The sequence below is a fragment of the Orcinus orca genome, chromosome X (assembly GCF_937001465.1).
Source record: "Orcinus orca chromosome X, mOrcOrc1.1, whole genome shotgun sequence".
Taxonomy (NCBI): Eukaryota; Metazoa; Chordata; class Mammalia; order Artiodactyla; family Delphinidae; genus Orcinus; species Orcinus orca.
In genome coordinates, this window is record NC_064580.1 from 13,571,317 (window position 1) to 13,593,264 (window position 21,948).

Sequence of the window (21,948 nt, forward strand, 5' to 3'; positions counted from 1 at the left end):
CTGATGTCCCAGGTGCCCCAGAACTGGGAACTCTTGAGTTGCCCAAGTGACTTTGTGTTCCCTTCTGTTTTATGGCTGAATAATATTTCATTTTATATATATATATGTGTGTGTGTGTGTTTGTGTGTGTAAAACATTTTCTTCATCTATTCATCCATCAAAGGACATTAATATTGTTTCCATGGCTTGACTCTTGTGAATAATGCTGCAATGAACATGGGAGCGCAGCTGTCTCTTCGAGACACTGATTTCCTTTCCTTTGGATATACCCAGGAGTGGGGTCAGCAGGATGTTTTAAATTTTTGAGAGAAACCCGGGGCTATGCAATGTCTTTTTGACACTATGCAAGCTAATTGTTCACAGTGTCAACATTAGATCTGGTGACATTACTTTTGATAGCATGATGTCTTTGTGAAGGTGGGAGTTCAGCAGTTGCTGTGGTAAAAAGAAAATACCAAGTGAAAATCAGTGTAGAACAGAAAATGAGGGTGGTGGTGGCCAATCTTACTGCAAGGTTTGAGAAACTGTACAGTGTCCAACAGGTACACCCATCCCATTGGGAAGTAATTGTGGTCATTCAAGAATGAAATTCTATAATATATATTTTTTATTTCCATGCATTATTTTTTTTCAGATAGCTACTTAGTTGTTAGGATACAAATATTCAATAAGTCATTTGGACTTAACTACTTAATAAATGGAGTTGTTAGGTGTTCCTTTTGGCCCAGGGGTCCCATGAAAAAATTACAGAGACACAGAGTGTTGTAAACTGAGAAAGTTTTGGAACCTTGGGTTTATTATATTTTGTCTATTAAATAGCTAATTGAAAATTGAAATTGATTAAAAATATTTGGCACATAGAACTTTGTATCAGCCTACTACTTAAAAATCTCAGTGTCTTTGCATGCCTACCAAAGAAAACACCAAATTTCCCAGACCATTATTGCAGACCTTTCATGATCTTCCCCCAACATACCTTTTATTTTATTATTATTTTTTAAACATTTTATTTTTTTAATGAAAAAAATTTATTTATTTTATTTATTTACTTTTGGCTGCATTGGGTCTTCATTGCTGTGCGCCGGCTCTCTCTACTTGCGGCGAGTGGGGGCTACTCTTTGTTGTGGTGCGCGTACTGCTCATTGCGGTGGCTTCTCTTGTTGTGGAGCACGGGCTCTAGGCGCACAGACTTCGATAGTTATGGCACGCAGGTTCAGTAGTTGTGGCTCACGGGCTCTAGAGTGCAGAATCAGTAGTTGTGGTGCACGGGCTTAGTTGCTCCGCGGCATGTGGGATCTTCCCGGACCAGGGATCGAACCCGTGTCCCTTGCATTGGCAGGTGGATTCTTAACCACTGCACCACCAGGGAAGCCCCCCCAACGTACCTTTTAAGTTTAACCTTCTATCACCATCATCTGGCTAAAAATATTCACCATTCTCAGAGCTCCGATTTGCCCTCTCTACCAACCTCTTTCCCAAAAATGTACTCTCTCTTCTGTTTATGGTATCGTACCAATTCTTTAAGAATCTTCAAAGTCCAAAGTAAATTCTGTCTCTTTCATTGAAGAAGTTTGTCTTTCTCTTCTGTCAGATGTGAGTTCTCATGCTTTGGAAATCTGTAGACATACAACTCTCGGGAGCATTTATCTCATATTTTCTCTTATTTTCTTTTCTCCCCTATTAAATGGAAGGTTCTCATATGGCAAGGACCATTTCTTATATGTGTCTATATGCACTGCAGTGTTACTCCCTTGAGTGGATTAGTGGAATGGATGGGTGAGTAGAAGGATGGATGCATGGGTACATGAATGGCTGGATAATAAATTAATGGATGGTTAGAAAGATGGATGCATGGATGGAGGATGGATGAATAATAGATGGACGGGTAGATGAAGTAGTACATGGATGAGTGAGTAGATGTGTGAATAAATGTTACAGCAGTTTAAAAACCCATTTTTCCTAATATTTTAGTCCCTTATAGTCATAAATTACCCAGGGGTTACATTCAATTAACAATCCTTTTGCCATTCCATGCCTTATTAGAACTCTAACATCCCTTTTCATCATATCATAAATTAGAACAAAATTTCTCCTATTCACCAATAAGATTTACTTTTTACAGTCAAATGTACACATCAGCTTCCTTATCAAATCATTTGATTTGTTTGTCCAAAAACAACTATAGTGATTATGATGTATTTTTATTATATATATTTATATTATATAATCACATAAAGGCAGTGTGCTTATGGGTAACAATCAAGTCTTCCCATAAAAGATAGGAATTAGTTAATTGTATACAATGTGGTTCAAAGGACTATACTAGAGCTGACTGTGAATATCAAGCACAAAGTTAGTCAGTGATATCGCAAAAGGGAACCAGTGTTTATTGAGCATTGCTAGTCATTTAATGCTCACAACTACCTTGTGGGTTAGAGATTATTACTCCTATTTTATAAATGATAAAATAGAAATACATGGAGGTTGCGAATCTTGCCCAAGGTCACATGTCTCATACGTGGGGGAGGTTGTATTGAGAGTTGCACTATTACTACCAATTTAACGTGTCTCCGACCCATGCTCTTTGCTCCTCATCTCAGTGGGATGCATACATGGGCGCCCAGCAATAAGAACTAAGAAGAAATCACGTTGTTCTTATACCAAAACTGTAAACAGAGAAAAAGTGGCATAGGTTTGTCCTCCACTCCCCAGTCTGCAGACCCTTACAACAGCAATTCCAGTTTTCTACTTCACATTTCAGGGAATCAAGGAGTAGAAAGGAGAAGAGACTGAGGAGAGAGGAAAATAAAGGGAATAAAAGACAAGAGGGCCCTGGGAAATCTGCAGAATTAACTTTATCAGCAGCAGAAGCAGAGAGTCTTTCCCTCTCTTTCTCCCGCCAGGCCTCTTAAGTATTAATCAGATTTAATTGCAAGTTGTTCACTTCTTAAGAAGAGATGTCTAGGAAAAGACAAGAACAGGGCCTGCTATTTCATAGCATAGTCCTTCAATATCTGGAGCTTGAGTCCTAGCCCCATTCCTTTCCGGATATGTGACTTTAACGTCTCTGTGCCTCTGACTTCTCATCTGTAAAATGGGTACAATACTATTACCTACCTCATTGTGTGGTTGTAAGGGTGAAATAGGTAATTCAGATGTAGTTCTGGTAATGAGTAGTATTCAATAGATGTCAACAGTGATGATGTATGGTAGTGGTGGTAGTGGTGATGATGCTGTGGGACAGTTCTGCCTGGGGAACTCCAGGAAGGTCTTATAGGAGTGACATTCTGGAGGAGAGAATGAAGGGGATTTAGGGCATTTCAAGCAGCATGTTTGAAAAATTATAGGGCAGCAAAAGAGCCTACCTAGAGAAGAACAAGCACTTCTGTGGGATAAATTCATTACATTCTTAATTGTATAGGAATTTCTTAAGGGGGAATGTTACATTAAGGATCACCTTCATGGAAGAGACTGTTGAAAGCACAATGTTGTATCTTAGCACTGAGAGATCTTACATGTAATAAAGACAAGAGAGAGGAGCAAAGGCAGTATTCAGAACACTGACTCCTAAATTTGATTGTTTTCTGTCACTTACAATGTTGGAAGTATCAAAGAAGTCGACTTGGTTCCTGTTCCCAGTGGGTCCTCCCCATAAAGCAGGCAATGAAACAGCATTAGGTGAGGAAGAGATGTGCTGGGGAGGTAACACCTGTGAAAGATACAAGGGGAAGGAAAGATACAAGGGGAGAGCCTCAGACCAGGATGCAGCTCCAAAAATGTCTTCACCAACCCAGTGGGAAGCTCTGGGGCAAAGATTGCCCATTAAAAGAGTCCCTCACTGGGCAGAAATGACCAGGTCTTAGTGTTCCCGCCATGCTGGGGTCTTTGGCTGGGGGCTGCTGAGAAGAGCATGGCCTCAGCTCAAAAGTTAAGGTGGATCTTGAAGCCATTTATCAACTGGAATTTCTTAGCTAACTGTATTCCTTGTATCTGAACAAGGAAGATCTGAGAAACGCATCTCTGTATGTGCATTGTTCCTCTGATGAAGTGTCTCCTAAGAAAGCACCGTGGATGGGAGGTGGAAGAAGAGAAGTCAGTAAGCTCCCAGAAGACCTAGTTTCTGACCCCCACTCAACATTAGTTTACTGTGACAGTCTGTTAATTTTGGGGGGGTCTCAATTTTCTCAGCTAGGAAGGTGTGGGGATTCTGGTTGAAATCTAGAATATATTTGATTCTAGATAGCAAGAATTCTTATTCAGAAATCCCATGGAATGAGAATGGTATTAAGAACATGGATTGCCTGAATTTGAAAGCTGACTTTAGCCGTGACTAATTGTGTAATCTTGGGTGAATTATAAAATCTCTCTGGACCTTGGTTTCCTCATCTTTAAAATGGGACTAATACTAGTACCTACCTAATAGGGTTGAAAATCCAAAGAGAAGAGAGTGTTTAGAATAGTGCCTGGCACATGGTGAATGAATCCTCAGCAAATACTAGTTGTAACTCCCATTCCCTGCCTATACATGTTCTTGAAAGGACCCGACCTTAGAGTGAGAATTTAAGGGGCAAATGGGTCCAGGTTAGGCCCAGCAGCAGCTAAGTCTAAGGAAAAACTTTAGCCCTGCTTTTTGTATCTCCTTGATTCTGAGAAAGGGTAAAAAGTGCTTTTCTTCCAGAGCACAGTTTGTGATGCTTCTGGATTGCCTAGTAACAAAAGCTTCTCCTCACTCTTTTTCTGGTCTGATTGTTTTCAACTCAACAATTTTTTTTTAATTGAAGATTTTTAAAAATTATTAACTGAATTCTGCTCCCCTGACCATTTGAAGTCACTGCCTCTCAAACAAAATACTTCAGAAGCCCGTAAACATCATCGTTTGTTCTGACCTGCTCAAAGTTATTAACTGTCTATTCTTTTATTTTTTGGATGCTTGGCAACCAGGCTGTCTTTGCTGTAGACATAATGAGACATCCCTCTTAAGTCAGCTTTGCAGCCGGGAGGTTGGTGGTGGCAGGGGAGGTCCGGTCAATCTCCTCTCAAAGGCAGGGTTCCCACACTTTCAGACCTTTGATTAAAGCAAGAGAATGTGCTTGGGGAATTGATTCCAATAGTACAAAACCCAAAGAGCAAGACTCTTGTCAATCATAGTCATCAAAAAGAGAGGTTACACATGAGGCAAGAGGAGTGCACGTTGTTAAATGGCTGCAGTGAGGTCTTTCTCATCCCAGCAGTGCAGTTGAAGCTGTTCGTTTTGAAAGGTGGTGTCCTTACTGTTGGCAAAGCGATGCAGAAGTGGAATTAGGACTATTAGAGGGCAGGATATGTGAGAGTGGAATGGAAAACGATGCATCAAGCCTTGTTCTGAGCCCATGAGTAGCCTCTTTGCCTGGAGATCAGAAACGGAGGCGTGTTCACTGTTGTTAAGAGTCACTCTGAAGCCAGTGTTTTCAGCAAAATGATGCATAATTTGCTCATGTTTCCATGAGGATGTTTCATCTTGTTTACTGAAAGAAGCAGCACAGTTGAGGTCCTATCACCATTAGAAACCAGTGAGTTTCGTCTTCTCTCTATTCTACATCTTAAATTACTTTGATATTAAAGAAATGTGACTGTAGACATCCCAAAAAAACAGAAAAACAAAAAACACAGGACACCATTGCCGAGGAAGAAATAGAAACCACAGCTGCTGGACTCTCTGTGGTTTTCTTCCACTAGTTTTTCAGCTCCCTAATTTTCCCTAATTTCTACTTCCTTGTGTTTCAGTGTTTCCCCTCTTTCCTACTTGTCTGTTTCACCTCCCAGGAGAACTATGAGGCATGACTGTCTCTCTGCTGCTACCCTTTGTCCCCTGAGAGGCGTGTGGTCTAGTGGTTAAGCACCCAGTTACCAGAACACACTTATTAACTGTGTAAATTTAGGCCAGTTGCTTCCCCTCCCTATACCTCATTTCCTCATCTGTATAAGGGATGTTAATAGTCCTATATATAGGGTGGCTGTAAGGACTCCATGAGGAACACATATATAATATCTGGAATCAATGTTAGTTCTTTCTATTATTTTATCCTTTGTCCTCTCCCCTTCCCATAGATCCTGTACTATTCATTATCTGGCAATTTACAAGAAAAGGATGAGAAAACTTGCTAAGAGAAATAGAAAGGTAAATGCTGGTAGTAGATTTCAAGCAGGGGGGAAATGGAGTGTTTAGTTGTTGTTGAAGTATAAGAAGGCCCTTTCTAGAATTTTAGCATAAGGGTCCAAAACAATCATTTGAGCCTATACAACTCATATGGGAAAATAGGGATATAGGCAAAGCCACTTCTAGTTTTTTGGACTCCTTGATAAAGAGCCTGGGTTAGGACACCTAGTCTTGAAAAGGAATTTGGTCTAAAAATTGGTCTCACATTTTTGAGTTCTGTAGGACACAAGCAGAATTTAAAATACACTAATGTGGCCATGGAGAGGAACGAGAAAGGATGTGTGAGAGAGAGAGGGACGGGGTAGTAAAAAAATGTAAATCAGTCTATTTCCCCACTGCATCTAAGAGGCATTTTCCTAAGCTGACAATCCAACAGCCACTCTGAAATCAGTCCCATCCCAAATCATGTGTGCTCCATGCCACTTCAATCTTGGGTCTCCAGATTGATGTGGAATAGAGGAAATGCATATCTGAATCGCCAGAGTGATGCTGCAAACCTTCTAGGAAGCTCCACTCTATGCCAAGTTCTCAAAGATACATGTGTAGTTACTTGTTTGGCATTATTTATCATGTTAATAATAAATTACATTTTTGATACTATTTAATTTAGTGGAGAATTTAAAACATATACAAAATAGATGCATTACATGAATCCCCACATTCCCTCACCTTTCTTCAACAATTACCTACTTGGCCAATCCTGTTTCATTTTTGCCCCTACTCACTTCTCCACTTTCCATGGTTTGGAAATCCTGGCTGTCACATCATTTCACCCATAACTATTTCAGTAAGTTTCTCTGAAACAAGGTTGGCAAACTCTGGCCCATGGATCAACCTCCTGTTTTACAAATAAAGTTTATTGGGTCACAGCCACGCCCATTCCTTAACCTATTTTCTATTGGCTGCTTTCCCAGAGACCCTATAGTCCACAAAGCCTAAAATATTTACTATTTGGCCTTTTAGAAAAAGTTGGCTGCCCCTGCTCTAAAAGATAAGGACTTTTAAAAACATAATTACAGGGGCTTCCCTGGTGGCGCAGTGGTTGCGAGTCCGCCCGCCGATGCAGGGGACACGGGTTCGTGCCCCGGTCCGGGAAGATCCCACATGCCGCGGAGCGGCTGGGCCCATGAGCCGTGGCCGCTGAGCCTGCGCGTCCAGAGCCTGTGCTCCGCAACGGGAGAGGCCACAACAGTGAGAGGCCCGCGCACCGCAAACAAAACAAAACAAAACAAAAAGTGGGAAATGGTCACAGAAAGTCCAATCGGACTTCAGAAAGTATAAGAAAATTAGTTTCCATTTTCACATGACCTAAAACTCTCTATACAATTAAAGGTCATCACCAAAACAGTGTCCAGGTTCTTTAAACAGAAAGCTTGCTTATGTTTATAAACTTGCTTTCTTTTTTTTTTAATGAAAATAAGCTTTATTACATCGAGTAATAAATACAAAGATGCAAACAGTTCCATTTTCTTCCAGATCTTTGGATCAACTTACAGGAAAGGCAGAACTGAAATCTACATACAGTCTCGGGAAAAATTTCGGGGATCCTTGTTGGGTTTGGTTTGGGAGGTTGCTCTTTCTTCTGTATGTATAACTTGTGCATTTTAAAAATTGACTTCAGAGCACTAATAGTCATGCAAATGCTTAAGCAAAAAAGAATTTACGATAAGCAGAATCTATAGTGTATGGGAAACGAGGGGACCAGCTACTAGTTAAGTGTGCTGTCAAGTCCGCACTACAAAAAAAACCCTTCAAGTTGTATCAGCTTATGAAAAGGATCAAAGAACAATCCGGGTAACATAAATGTATTCAAAAGAGGAGAGCGAGACACTGGTATCTTGGAGGCAAACTAGTTTGCTGTAAGATAGGTAATTTTTACGTGCATCTTTTGAATCAATGCTTTAAAAAACAACAACAAACACCTGGGTAGTTCCTAACTATTTAAAATGTAACTCCCAATCAACTGCAAAATCTTTCCTCAATCTTACAGACTGTAGATTCGGAGCCTAGTGAACCATGGGAGGGGCAGGGGGAGGAGAAACCAAACTGTTACCATTTTGAAAACAAAAGTTTAGTCTGAACAGGGGAGATGAACTGTAACTTCTCTCCGAAGATGGAAAACCGTCCAGGCTCACAAGGCAGCTAGGACCTGGCATTCCGTTCCTTTTCAGCCAAGCACTCCCGCACCAATCCTCGAGCGTGGATGATGCCTCGTTTTAGTTTCTCCATCGCGCTCTTGCTGCCCGCGTAGGTGGGTCTGATCTCTTTCCCCAGCTCTTCGATGATGGCCAACAGCTCAGCGTATTTGCTCTGGGGCACCTGGCTGTTCCCGGTTCCCTGGGTGTAGCCTAGAGATGGCGGCCCGTAGTCAGCAGCTGGCGGTACTGTGAAGACGTCGCCATACTGGTGGAGGGCGGGTGGACACTCCCAGCGGCGTTGAGGGAGGTGGCGGGCATGTGCGCGGTCAAGTTCCGTTTGTAAGACATTCTCCCGAGCGGCGGGGCGCACCGGGGCGCAGCGGGGCCCAGCCCGTGAGGGTGGCGGCGAAGGCGGCGAGGCCGGGCGACAGCGAGGCGGCCCTAGCGTCCGTGCGCGCGTCCGTGCGCCCGTCCGTGCACCCGCCAAGCTCCTGCGCACTTTTTGTTGTTAACGGCTCGGGCCTCACCGGCAAATATGGCCGTCCGTCACCCTGACACCCGCTGCAGTATATCACCCATACATCGGGCGGGCGCAAGGGCGGCCGCAAACTTTGAGCCTAAACTTGCTTTCTTTAAACAAATTGCAAATGTTGTCCTAGTTAGGCAATTATCTCCTTGAGGGTATTGACCATTGCTTGTTAATTTTTGTATTTCCAGGGTCTAGAACTGGGTCTGGTAGGGAATGACACTTAATATAAGTAATTTTGAATGGTTACATAATGTCAACATCATTACTTTGGGTGTGAATACAGTCATATTTCTGGTAATTAAAAGGAATCTGTGCCCCCTAAACAATAACTTTACAGTGGAGAATCCTGGCCTACACAGCCTTAACAAAGTGTTGAAGATTAACATGGCCACTGATAAATCATATGGATATCATGTACTCTGTGTTGGCTGAGCAATAGCCCCCAGTGATATCCAGGTCCTGATCCCTGGAACCTGTGACTATTTTATATGGCAAACCTTATGTGGTGGGACTTCCCTGGTGGCGCAGTGGTTAAGAATCTGCTTGCCAATGCAGGGGATACGGGTTCAATCCCTGGTCTGGGAAGATCCCACGTTCTGCGGAGCAACTAAGCCCATGCGCCACAACTACTGGGCCTGCGCTCTAGAGCCCGCGAGCCACAACTACTGAGCCCATGTGCCAACTACTGAAGCCCGCGCACCTAAAGCCCATGCTCCGCAACAAGAGAAGCCAACGCAGTTAGAAGCCCGCGCACCACAACAAAGAGTAGCCCCCGCTCGCTGCAACTAGAGAAAGCCTTCATGCAGCAACAAAGACCCAAGGCAGCCAAAAATAAATAAATTTATTTTAAAATAATAAAATTACTTTTAAAAACAAACAAACAAAAAACCTTATGTGGCAAAGTGCACTTTGCAGATGCAGTCGAGATGGGGAGATTATTCTAGGCTATCTGGGTGGGTTCAGTGTAATCACAAGAGTCCTTATAAGAGGGAGGCAAAGGAAGATTTGTCTATGGAAGAAGAGAAGGCAATGTGATGACATAAGCAGAGACTGGAGTGATGTGGCCACCAGCCAAGGAATGATGGAGGCCTCTAGAGCCTTCAGAAGGAACCAGGCCTGCCAGCAGCTTGATTTTAGCCTATAAAACTTATTTCAGACTTTCATCCTTCAGATTGTAAAAGAATAAATTTCTGTTTTAAGCCACTAAATTCATAGTAATTTATTATAGTAGCAACTAATACATACTCCCTGATATGATGTGATGAGAAGAGCACCTCACCTCTATGGTTTTTCTACCCCAAATTCACATCTCCAGTCTCACAATGAAAAGATATCAGACAAACCCAAATGGAGGGATATTCTACAAAATTCCCGACCAGTACTGTTCAAAAGTGTCAAGGTCACGAAAAACAGGAATGTCTGAGAAACTGTCACAGATAAGAGGAGACTAAGGAATCATGATGCGTAAATGCAGTGTGGTATCTTGGATTGGATAGTGGAACAGAAAATGACTGGTAGAAGACCTGGTGAAATCTGAATAAAGTCCATAGTTTAGATGATAGTCTTGTGCCCATGCTAATTTCTTAGTTTTATAGATGCTAACAATAGAGGAAGCTGGGAGAAGGGTATATGGGAACTCTTTGTACTATCATGGCAACTTTTCTATAAACCTAAAGTTATTTCAAAATAAAATGTTTAAAAAGGAATTCATCCCAGCAACATGTTGTCTTGTCAGACATCTATTAGTAGAGGTATAGACATAATACAAGGGATGCGTTTCAGGGGGGCCCAGGGTCTCACTGATCGGATTCTTCCAGGAGAGAAGAAGAGCTGGAAAGAGATGGCTGAGGGCAGAGGGGAAGGTGCCACTTTATGTTGCCTTAGGTGCCACTGGGTGATACTAATGCCTCAAGTTGTCCTGAAGCATAGGCCAAGGGAAAATGCTCTGTATTTTATGGACGGGGAATCCATGGCACAGAACAGTTCAGTGGCAAATAATGTTCACTGAACTGACTTGCCCAAGCTCACTGAGCAGATGGGGAAATGGGATATAAATAGTCTAATTTTCAGGTACATGGTGGCCAGGCAAGAAAGTCCACCTCATTTATAATTTTTTTAAAAATACGCATATTTTATCCAGATAAAAACTCTGGTGGTACTGAATAACAAATGGATTTCAGTCTCCATAACTCTTCTAGATTTGCCCATACTTTCCTTCACACTCTAACCACTCAAGGTTCAACCTGGTTTATAGCACTTGCCTTTTCTGGTATTTCTTTTCTGTTTTATTTTGTCTTTTTGGTGGTTCCCCCCGCCCTTCATCCATTCTACTTACCAGATGTTCCACATCTATCACTGCATAACAAATTACCATAAAGCAGTGGATTAAAACCAAAAACATTTATTAACTCACAGTCTCTGTGGGTGAGAAATTCGAGAGTGTTTTGACTGGATGGTTCTAGCTTAGAGTATCTCTTGAGGTCGTGGTCAAGATGTTGGCTGGGGCTGCAGTCATCTGAAGGCTTGGCTGGGGCTGGAGGATCCATTTCCAAGATGACTTACTCACAGAGCTGTGGACGGGAGGCCTCAGTTCCTCAGCCTGGGGATCTGTCCGTAGGGTCACTTGAGTGTCCTCACAATATGGGGGCTGACTTCCTTCAGAGCAAATAATCTAAGAGACAGTGCACGGAGGGAGCTGCAATGTCCTTTGTCATCTAATCTTGGAAGTTACACACTATCACTGATGCTGCATTCTGTTTGTTGGAAGCCAGTCACTGAGTGCAGCTCATATCCAAGGGGAGGAAAATTTATCTCCACCTCTTGAAGGAAAGAGTACCAAGAACTGGTGGAATATGTTCAAACCGCCATGCGAGGTGTTCTGTCAGCCTTGGGTCTGACTGAGAGTCCGGTGTTCCACTCCAGGCCTTCTCTGGGCATCGACCTGCCCTTCTGCAGCTTTGTGTGGCACAAAATGAAACCTGACTCTTTCTTTCAGAAGACTCCCCCCATCTCTCCTGAGTTTCCAAGCACCATGAAAAGCCACAGAATGTTAAGAGAAAAGAAGGGAACTTGAAGTGATCCCGGCATTACAGGATCTGGATACAGTCATCCATCTCTTTTGTTCCTGCTGCAGCACTAAAATTTGACATCTCTGATTCTTCTCAAGCAAGAGTTGCTGCAATCTTTTCAGCAGCTTCTCCATGGTGCTGCCACATATGTAATATTGCAATCATGTTTGGTACCCACTGATTTTCAGCACATGACCTTTTCCTCAGAGCCTAACTTCACTTGATTCTTGGTGATTTCTCTGTACAGTTAAACTACTGTCATTCATCATCCTGGTTCCCAGCCAGTCCTCTTAATTATTTACCTCTCTGCCTCCAGACTTCAGCTGTCATTTTCGTTGACTTCCTTCCTTTCCCTTGTTCATATAGTGAACTCGATATGCCTAAAACCAGATTCAGCATTTCCCTCCAGAGTGGCTTCTCTCTTGTTCTTGCTGTTTATACTGAGTCACAAGCCTAAAAAATTTCACCATCTTGGGCTTTTCCATTGCCTAGATTCCCTACATTTGTAATGGGATTCTGGCCCCTGTCTTGTGGCAAAAACAGCTTGCCTGCCGTGCAGTCCGGGACAACTCCCAGGCATTATCAGGGGGATATCAAAAACCCCAAATGAGGGATTCTTCAGTCAGCTTCCAGTTGGTCCAGTTGCTGGTTTCATTCTGAGCTTGAGATTCCAGTTTCCTATCTGTTCCCAGTTCCTGCCCTGGTTTCTTAACCTTTTCTGCCAGAGCTCCCTAACGCCTAGAGCAGTACTTTTCAAACTTTAACATGCACCTGAATCCCTGGGAAGCTTGTTAAAATGCAAATTATGATTAAGGAGATCTGGGGTGGTGCCTGAGTTTCTGCATTTCTCACAAGCTCTACGGTGATACCCAAGCTGCTGGCTCAAGGACTACACTTTGGGTATCAAGGGCCCATAGCAACAATCTCCTAAATGTGCTTCCTTGCTCACCCTCTCCCTCCACAGAGGGCAGGCACAAGGACTGTAATGTTGCCGTGATCTCGGGGTCACACACTGCCTGCATCATTGGTCCCCAGCATAGCAGAGGGCTGGAATCCCTTCAGGACCTCATGAAAAATAGTGATTCTTGGGTTCCATCCCTGGAGATCTCATTCAATAGGTCTGGGGTATGGCCTCAGAATCTATATTTTTAAGAAGCACTCCAGGCAATCTTGAGTTTTTTTGAAGAACCAGTGTTCTATAGACTGAAGTCCAACCAGAAACCTTAAATGTAAAGTCTTCCCCAGCAGATCCAGTCTCCTTTTTCTCATTTATTACTCCCCTCTACAGCTTTGTTCAAGACTATCTCACAGACAGACCCAAAGCATCCCCTTCTCTTTACTCTGGTTCCACCTACAAATTCTACCCACTCTATAATTAATCTTTTCTGTGTATGTTCATTGTCAGTCTACCAAGAATGCCAGCTGCTGGAAGACACAGTGCCATGCACATAGCTGGTGGGCAGAGACTTTGTCTTTACTCTCTTTGGTCCTGTTGAGTCCACCCATCCTCCCAAATTCTACCAAATGACTGTGTCCCACCCCCATATTAAAAAAAAAAATCCAATTGTCTGGAAGAGTGGAAAATGTGACTCTCTTGACTGAAATAGAAATGACGCTCCTGCCCCAACACGTAAGAAAGGATGCTGAGTCACACTCCAATTCTATTCAGAAACTGGAGTCCCTGAGGACGGGGACTTTGTATTATGTTTGTTCTATGTCATTTTCATAAGTCAAAGGCATCTCATGCTCACCGTTAAATAGAAAGCTAAGCAAATGTCTAAGTATGTTTGGTGATCTGCTCGAAGGCGACACAAAGTGGTAGGGATGGAAAGAGTCATTATAGCTAATTAGTTGAAATGACATCAAAATTCTCTAATTAGCTTTCTAAAACATCCTTGCGCCCAGAAAATATTAGGTGTTGAACCTCAATATATCCTCACTCCTAAAATACCATCAGAACAGTCTATAGTGTTGTGGGACACCTAACACCAACAACAGCCATGAGGAATCACTGCTAACTCTCAGCATCAGTGTAACTTACACGGGAAGAAACACTAACAGCCCAGTTGGATTTAAGAGGTGTGGTTGACTCAGCACATGGGTGTGTCTAAAGAAATAAAGGGAAACAACATCTGGGAGTCCTCTTTGTGAACCAAAAACATGCCCTTCAGACCAAACTTCTTAACAAGAATACAAGATCCATCACAATTTCACCCAAACCTGCCTCAGGCTTCATTTCACACTGCTCTTTCCCTGCCCCCTCTCTTCCAATCTGGATGCCCTTTCCGCGTTTGAAGCTGTCCGCTGCTCAATGCCATGCTCTTTCCTTTAAGCCTCCATCCTAGGTGCATACTATTTTCTCTGTTCAAAGGGTTCTGCCAAATAGCCTTTAAGGTCAAATGTCGGGACTTCCCTGGTGGTCCAGTGGTGAAGAGTCCACCTTGCAATTCAGGGAACGCGAGTTCGGTCCCTGGTCAGGGAACTGGGATCCCACATGCCGCGGGGCAACTGGGCCCATGTGCTGCGGCTGCTGAGTTCGCACGCCTCAACTAGAGCCCGTGCGCCACAGACTACAGAGCCCACGTGCCACAGACTACAGAGCCCACGTGCTCTGGAGCCTGCACGCCACAACTAGAGAAGAGAAAACCCACTCACCACAACTAGAGAGAAGCTCGCGCGCCTCAACGAAGATCCCGCATGCAGCAACTAAGACCTGATGCAGCCAAAAATAAATTAAATAAATCTTGAAAAAAAAAAAGATCAAATGTCACCTTCTCTGGAGAAAAGGGAGGGGATGGGGTGTAAATGCTGCAACTTTTTTTTTTTAAAAGAAGCCAGAGTTTATTTCTATTTAAACAATACTCAAGGAACTTTCAGAAAGTTAAAAGGCCCAAAGATGCCCGGGTTTCATATAATAATATAGCCAGGTTCTGGCTTTTGCTACCTCTGTTTCGAAATGCTCAGGACTACCCTGGGCAGTTCAATGCCTCACTAATTCTTCTAGTCCAAGAGTGGTGAATTTCTCTGCGTTTTGGCATAATTCCTACAAGGCTGTCCCTCTGGTAATGACAACAAAAACAACGCCAGAAGCAATGATTGTCATTGAGAGGAAGAAAGGTAAATGATCAGAGAAGAAAGCCACCACAGCAATTTCAAGAAGCAGAATTATGAATACGGTAGAGAACGAACAGAAGCATTTGCAGAATCTTCTTGAAAACCCTTCTTGGCATTATTCTTTGAAACCAGGTCCTCTGACTTTACGCTTGAGTAGTTGGGATCATGACGGGTCTTATCATAACATGTATCTTCATGTTATTTTTCTCAGGCTCTTACACAGTGCCTGGAAACTGGCAGGTGTTTGATAAATGACTTTCAAGTAAATGGAGGACTGGCTGCTATGATAGAACTTTTAGCCTATTGATCTGAGGTCAGTCTCTCTTCTGACTTTACTGGGCTTTTCCAAAATAAAATCACAAAAATAGTCTCTTTCAATCACAACAATAATAATAGGTTTACTAATAGCAGCTGATTATTACTTGAGCACTTACTATGTGCCAAATACTATGAAGTCTTAACACGGGTAATTTCATTTAACTTCACGAATTATCCTCGCTTTACAGATGAAGAGCTTGAGGCTTAAGACACCAAGTAACTTGCCAAGGTAATGAATGAGGGAGCCAGGACTTAAGCAGGGAGTCCATGTACAGCATTATTAAGCTCTACTTCCAGTAACTCATCAACACCACTAGGCTTGTGGTTACTGACTCATTAATGGTGCTACTGATCACCACTGAGAAGCTCTTCCCCCTCTGGGCATGTAACATTAGACTCTACTGCTGGCTGAGAGGAGCACAAGCTCTTGGGTTTACGGAAGAAGCATGGCAGCCGCCTCAGTGTTGCAAGCTGCCATTGGAAATTTCCATGACAGCACACTTGGTGGGCCCTGGCATGGTGATGAGTGCAAGCTTCTTTATTCCTTATGAATCCTGAAAAAGCAAACTTTCAGTGGCAGCGCCTGCTAGTAACTGGCTTCCTGTGATGTATCTGGAAGAGCTTGAAGGGCTTCACGTAAGTCTTGAAGATTAACGCTTGTAATGTAATTATACATTTTTGCTAAAGGTCTAAGCTTAAATCTAATAGTACCTCCTCAGTAAAGCCTTTCCTGGCACCTGTCAACTCTAAGTTATTCTTTCCACTCCCCAATTCCTCAGTATTCTTTCTGTAACTCCTTTACAGTTCATTTCTCACTCAGAGCTTATGAGGAAATTTGCTATAAAACGCAGCAAACATTAACTTAAAATTGCAAATAGCTGCACCAGAATGCCAATTCATGTACCTTTTAGATCCAATGAGAAAATTCTCCTGGAAAAGACTACTTATCTGTGAGAGTTAGAACACAGCTGGCTTCGGATTTTATTTCTCTCTGGTAAAGGGAAAAAGAATGGCCTGGCAGAGCGTGTGTGCGTTCTGCTTTCTGCTCTTCCCAGATGTCAGGTGCTGAAGGTTTAAGGCAGGAGTCGTGTGCCTATTTGCCCTCAGTAGCAGTCCCTGTTCAAATAGGCAGTGGGAAGGCCGAGTGGGACCACTCACATGTGGACGCCTTGCTCATCTGTGTGCAATTTAATTCAGGGACAGACCTCATTTTATAGCAACCTTAACATGTCATCCTAATGTATTGGAAAAGATGAGAAAATGGGATGTGAGTCTGGATTTGGAGCCTAGTATCAGAAAGATTTCCAGTGCTTTGCAGAGTGCTGCATCTGAAAAAGAGAAGCCCAAATTATCTGCTAGGACCCGCAGATTGTTGGGCGAGTCTCATCTGGGCAGAGCAGGCGGCCGGGCAGTGACTGAAGTGTCCAGCAGGGGGCTGGCACTCTCTGCCTATAAGTAGCCCTGTTCCTCTTCAGAGCCTCAGCTCAGCAGAGCTGCCGGTTGCTGGTGAAGCCGGTGACGTGCAAAGCGTTCCTGCCTATAGCATTTCAGGCTTTCTCGGTACAGTGTTTTTCTACCCTCTTTAAACCTTCAGGTTCTAAATATCAGGAAAGACGGGAAATGCCGTGTGAAAATAGCAGGCCAAAAGTTCTTAGTAAACTGCAGCCAGGGAGACTCAGACTAGAATGGAGGTAGAAGGAGTTGGTACAGAGTGGGTTTGATTCTAAGCCCTTTGGGAGCTGAGTTTTTGTGGGTGTTTTGTTGTTAACTTACTGAATTTAGAGATGTATTACATTGGTCACGTAAAGACCAGAGCAGCGCCAGCGTCAGAATAGTGACAATTTTGAATGCCATAGTCTCTATGTACTCAGAGTATTTTTATTAAAGAAGATAAAGAGCCCAGCATAGATTTTATCATCATCTTCACCAAACTGCAAAGTCAAAAGTTAAGCAACAGCATCTAAGGGCACTTTTTAGGTGGGAAAGAACCTAGAGGATGGCTCTGAATGACTGTTTGCTTCTAAACTTGGACGTGGACCATTTCGTACACTGCAACATCTCTAATCACAGTGTGGATCTCCCCACGAACGACGACTGGTTCCACCCGGGGGTCCTGTATGTCATCCCTGCAATTTATGGGGTCATCATTCTGATAGGCCTCGTTGGCAACATCACCCTGATCAAGATCTTCTGTACCGTGAAGTCCATGCGAAATGTACCGAACCTATTCATCTCCAGCCTGGCTGTGGGAGACCTGCTGCTCCTGGTAACCTGTGCGCCTGTAGATGCCAGCAGGTACCTGGCCGACAGATGGCTGTTTGGCAGGATTGGCTGCAAACTGATCCCTTTTATCCAGCTTACCTCGGTAGGGGTGTCTGTCTTCACACTCACAGCTCTCTCAGCAGACAGGTAAGTCCTGGAGGACAGCGACCTTCTCTCTGAGGGTGGTAGATGCTTCGGTAAATGAGCTACCACATCGGGACAAACAGGGTTGTTTGTGTGCAGGGAAGTTTCACTCAAACTCCCATTCCCTTCCAGGCATGTTTCTGTTCTAGGGACTACTTCTTGAGTTTGACATATTGGTTTCAGAAAGAAAAGTCAGTGGATAGCGGTGGGGGGGGGGGGCGGGCTGAGAAAAAAGATCTCTGAGTATAAGATTGAGGTGCATTTTCTGGAGACAGCTGATTTAGCCTTGCTTCTTCCTAACTTCTCACTCCCTGCAAAATTAATTGACTGGTGAGGAAAAAAAAAAAATTCACACCTAATAGAGTTTAAACCCCAGGTAAATGTCTCTTGGAAGCAATTCAAAGTCTTCAGAGAACAGAAAAGTCCCACTGCATTTCTTCTTCAAATGTTCTTTCAGAAATAACCAAGAGGAGAAAATAAGCAGCATTTCCTTGAAATCCATTCTCTTCAGACAGTTTAACTTTTCTCACAGCTGATGTTGTATTTGGTTCTCTGGAACTGAACAGTTTGTGTGCTGGTTTTTCTAAGTATCTCTTAGGTGAAACCAAGCATTATTTGGATTTTTTTCTGTCCTTGAGAAAGCTCCATTCAAGGTTGATTTCAAATTTTAGTATCCTTATTGATGTACTTCCATATACAATACTTTTAGGGTTTTTGTTTTTTGGGCGGGGGGAGGGAGTCCAGTACAGTGTTTTATTCTGGGAAATATACATATTTGTGAACTGCATTTCTTGTGTGAACATATTGCTTAAAAATTCACATTTATTCATTCTTAAACATTCATTTTCATTCTTTGAGCATTTATCAGGTGTCTATCACGTAAAAAACACTTGCTTGAAATAACCAGTCAGGAAATACCTGCAGATTGTTCACATAAATTGCTGAGCATGTCTTATGTACTTCTGGGCTCTAGAACTGGACACAGTAATGAATAGGCTTCAGACGCATTGTCGACCATATGGTCAAATTAAGAAAAACTGGTGCAAGGAAACAGAGACTATCAATTTTTATTTTAAAATCAACTGTATGTTATGGTGTTAAAGATACAAAGGGATTTGAGAGTGTACCGAGGAAGGCATAGAAGCAGCTCTTGAAAATTTATACTCTGAAGAAAATGTCCCACATTTTAATACATAAGGTGCTGGATTCTCACTTTGTAGAGGAACAAACAGTCCCCAGGTGATCTGGGTTTGTGGAGTAATGGACAAACAAAGAGAGTGTTATCAGTATTTGTAGACATGTGTTTATACTTAGCTGCCTGAAGTACACTGCTCAGCACACACAACTTTTTCAGACTGAAAAATAATAGCCCAGGAACGAGGTTTGCACATGGCGCCCACTAGGCAGGGTTTCTCGGTTCCTGCCACTCACTCTCAGCTCGCTCTAACCTTGAACATATGCCCACCAAGGCCTGATGACCACAGGCAGTCTCACTGTTGAGCCAGGGCAGGCAAACTGTGGAGCTGGCAGCAAGTCTGTGGCTGGTTACCAGTGGCCAAGGGCACCTCAGGATGACAGTCATTTTCTTGATGGGATGATGAGATTTTGGTTTCCGGGTTGGTGAGTGCAGTGGTACAGATGGCCTTTCCTGTCTTCCTGGGATGGGGTGGGGAGTGGGGGAGGGGGGAGTGAGGGAGAGGAAAGTGAGGGAGTGCAATGGAAAGATACAGCTGCAGGGAACTCTTCTCCGGGGTTTCAAAGCAGACGAAATTCCCCATCAGCAGAAAGGCTCTCTCAAAAGCCAGGCTGCACCATTTGGCAGCTCTGGTGTGTTCTCAGTAAGTTTACAGTTACCGCACATCTTTCCCAAGTTCAGAAATTACTGTAAGCTTCCATATAACTAACTTTCTGTGTTTTGCTAAGGCTTAAAAAAGCTGACCAATTACCTGAATCACAAGTAGTGCCTCTAACCAGTTTCAACAAGAATAGGTATTGAGCTAGTTAAAATATATAAGACTGTACGTCTCATCTTTAAAAGCTATTGGAGTTTTATAACAACCTCATGAGGTTGGCAGGGCAAATACACACGCATGCACACACACACACACACACACACACACACACACACACAATATCTGTATTTTTTTCTTCTCAACAAGGTATAATTATATACAGTAAACTGAACAAGTGTACAGCTCAATATATTTTCACATATTCTGTATAACAACATAACCACCACCCAGATAGAGATAAAGAACAGTTCCAGCACTCCAGGATTTTCCTTTATGTCCCTTTCCAGTTAATACCCAACCCCACAGAGAGGCAATCACTATTCTGAGTTCAATTACCATATATTATTTTTGCCAGTTCTTTAATCTCATATACATGGAATCATGCTTCTTATGCCTATCCTTATGTCTGGGAGAGTCATCCACGTTGGTGCACATAGCAATGGCTTATCCTTTTTAATTGTTGTGTAGTGTTCCATTGTATGAATATACCTCAGTTTATTTATCCATTTTAATACTGATGGACATTGGATTTTTTCCAGTTTGGGGTTGATCATAACCCCCATGATCATGCCTGTTGGGGGAACAAAAGTGTTTCTCTTGGGTATATGCCTGGGAGAGGAATTGCTGGATCATAGGGGCAGGTATTTAGTAAATATTGTCAAAGAGTTTTCCAAAGTGGTAGTCTTTATCTGATGGATTGGTCAAAGGGTGAACCAGAAGACCCTCAAAACTGGATGATCATCTCAATCATTGGGGAGCTTAAAAATATGCAAATTCTTAGCCCCCATCCATCCCTGACCCCTATAGATTGACCAGCAATGCGAGTACTCATCCCAGCCTCCCTTCTGCAGCTTTCTCTCCCCCAGGTGAACTTGAGTCTTTGTTAATATGAAAAGAATAACATTTTTCTAGAAAAGTTTATACTGGGGCACTAAAGGGAGACTTCAAGGCAGTCCCAGAAACCAGAATTCTGTGTTTCACGAAACTGACCAATTGCAGATTTGCATTCAAACCCCTTCACTATTGGTCCCAGCCTCCCCCTCATCCCATGCTATCTTCCCCTCCTTACACACATTGAAATCCTCATACACAGTTGTTACACCAACAAGTTCCTGGCTCTGCTTCCTTGCTCATGCTGAGTCACATCCACTCTGCAGAATCCTTTCTTCTTTCCTAAATAGAAGACTCTTCTCCCCAACCCATGTGATGTATGGAAGTGGAATGGATATCAACAGCCCTGCATTTTAGGCTGCTTTTATTCTACCATTACTACCCATATAAGGGAGTCAGACCAAGTCTCTTACCTCTCTGACCTTAGTTAAGTCATCTGTAAAATAATAGACTTGAGCTAGATTATTTCTAAGGTCCTTCCAAATTTTAAACTCATGATTTTTATCTGTCATCTTGCCCATCACTCAGATTCTGGCTCAAGCCTCCTCCTTAAAGCCTTAAGTTGGACCATTCTAGTCCAGATTTTCTGGCCCTCTTCTAAACATGAGGCTTATTATCTAATACATGAATTATCTCGTGACATCTTTCATCTTGCTGTTTTGAAGTATTTCATTCATTTGTCTTATTTTAGTCTCTCCTATATTCATTGCTTTGACTTTTCAAGTAGATTATTAAGAATGTAGAAGGCAGAGATTGCTTATATATTATCTCTTACAGTGCCTCGGATGGTTTCTTGTACCTAATGGGTGATCAGAAAATATTGATTAGGGCTTCCGTGGGGTTGCAGTGGTTAAGAATCTGCCTGCTAATGCAGGGGACATGGGTTTGAGCCCTGGTCCGGGAAGATCCCACATGCCGTGGAGCAACTAAGACTGTGCACCACAACTACTGAGCCTGCGCTCTAGAGCCTGCTCGCCACAACTAGAGAGAGCCCACGCGCAGCAACGAGGACCCAAAGCAGCCAAAACTAAATAAATAAATTTATTTTAAAAAATTTATATATATATATATATATTGATTAGGGGCTTCCCTGGTGGCGCAGTGGTTAAGAATCCTCCTGCCAATGCAGGGGACACAAGTTCGATCCCTGGTCTGGGAAGATCCCACATGCTGTGGAGCAACTAAGCCCATGCGCCACAACTACTGAGCCCGCGTGCTGCAACTACTGAAGCCTGCGCTGTAGAGTCTGTGCTCCACATCAAGAGAAGCCACCGCA

General features: G+C 43.0%; 1 protein-coding gene and 1 pseudogene across 1 annotated transcript in view; one reads left to right on the forward strand and one right to left on the reverse strand.

Moving 5' to 3' along the window:
- The window catches only part of GRPR (gastrin releasing peptide receptor), a 277,275-nt gene that overhangs the window by 222,062 nt on the left and 33,265 nt on the right, over positions 1-21,948 (forward strand). Inside the window, exon 1 of the mRNA XM_004269654.4 lies at positions 16,912-17,772. Within this exon, the coding sequence (XP_004269702.1) occupies positions 17,360-17,772 (413 nt within the window). The 5' untranslated portion in view covers positions 16,912-17,359. Of the gene's footprint in view, positions 17,773-21,948 lie in introns of the transcript that reaches the window.
- Positions 7,592-8,725, reverse strand: LOC101282718 (cyclin-dependent kinase 2-associated protein 1-like; annotated as a pseudogene).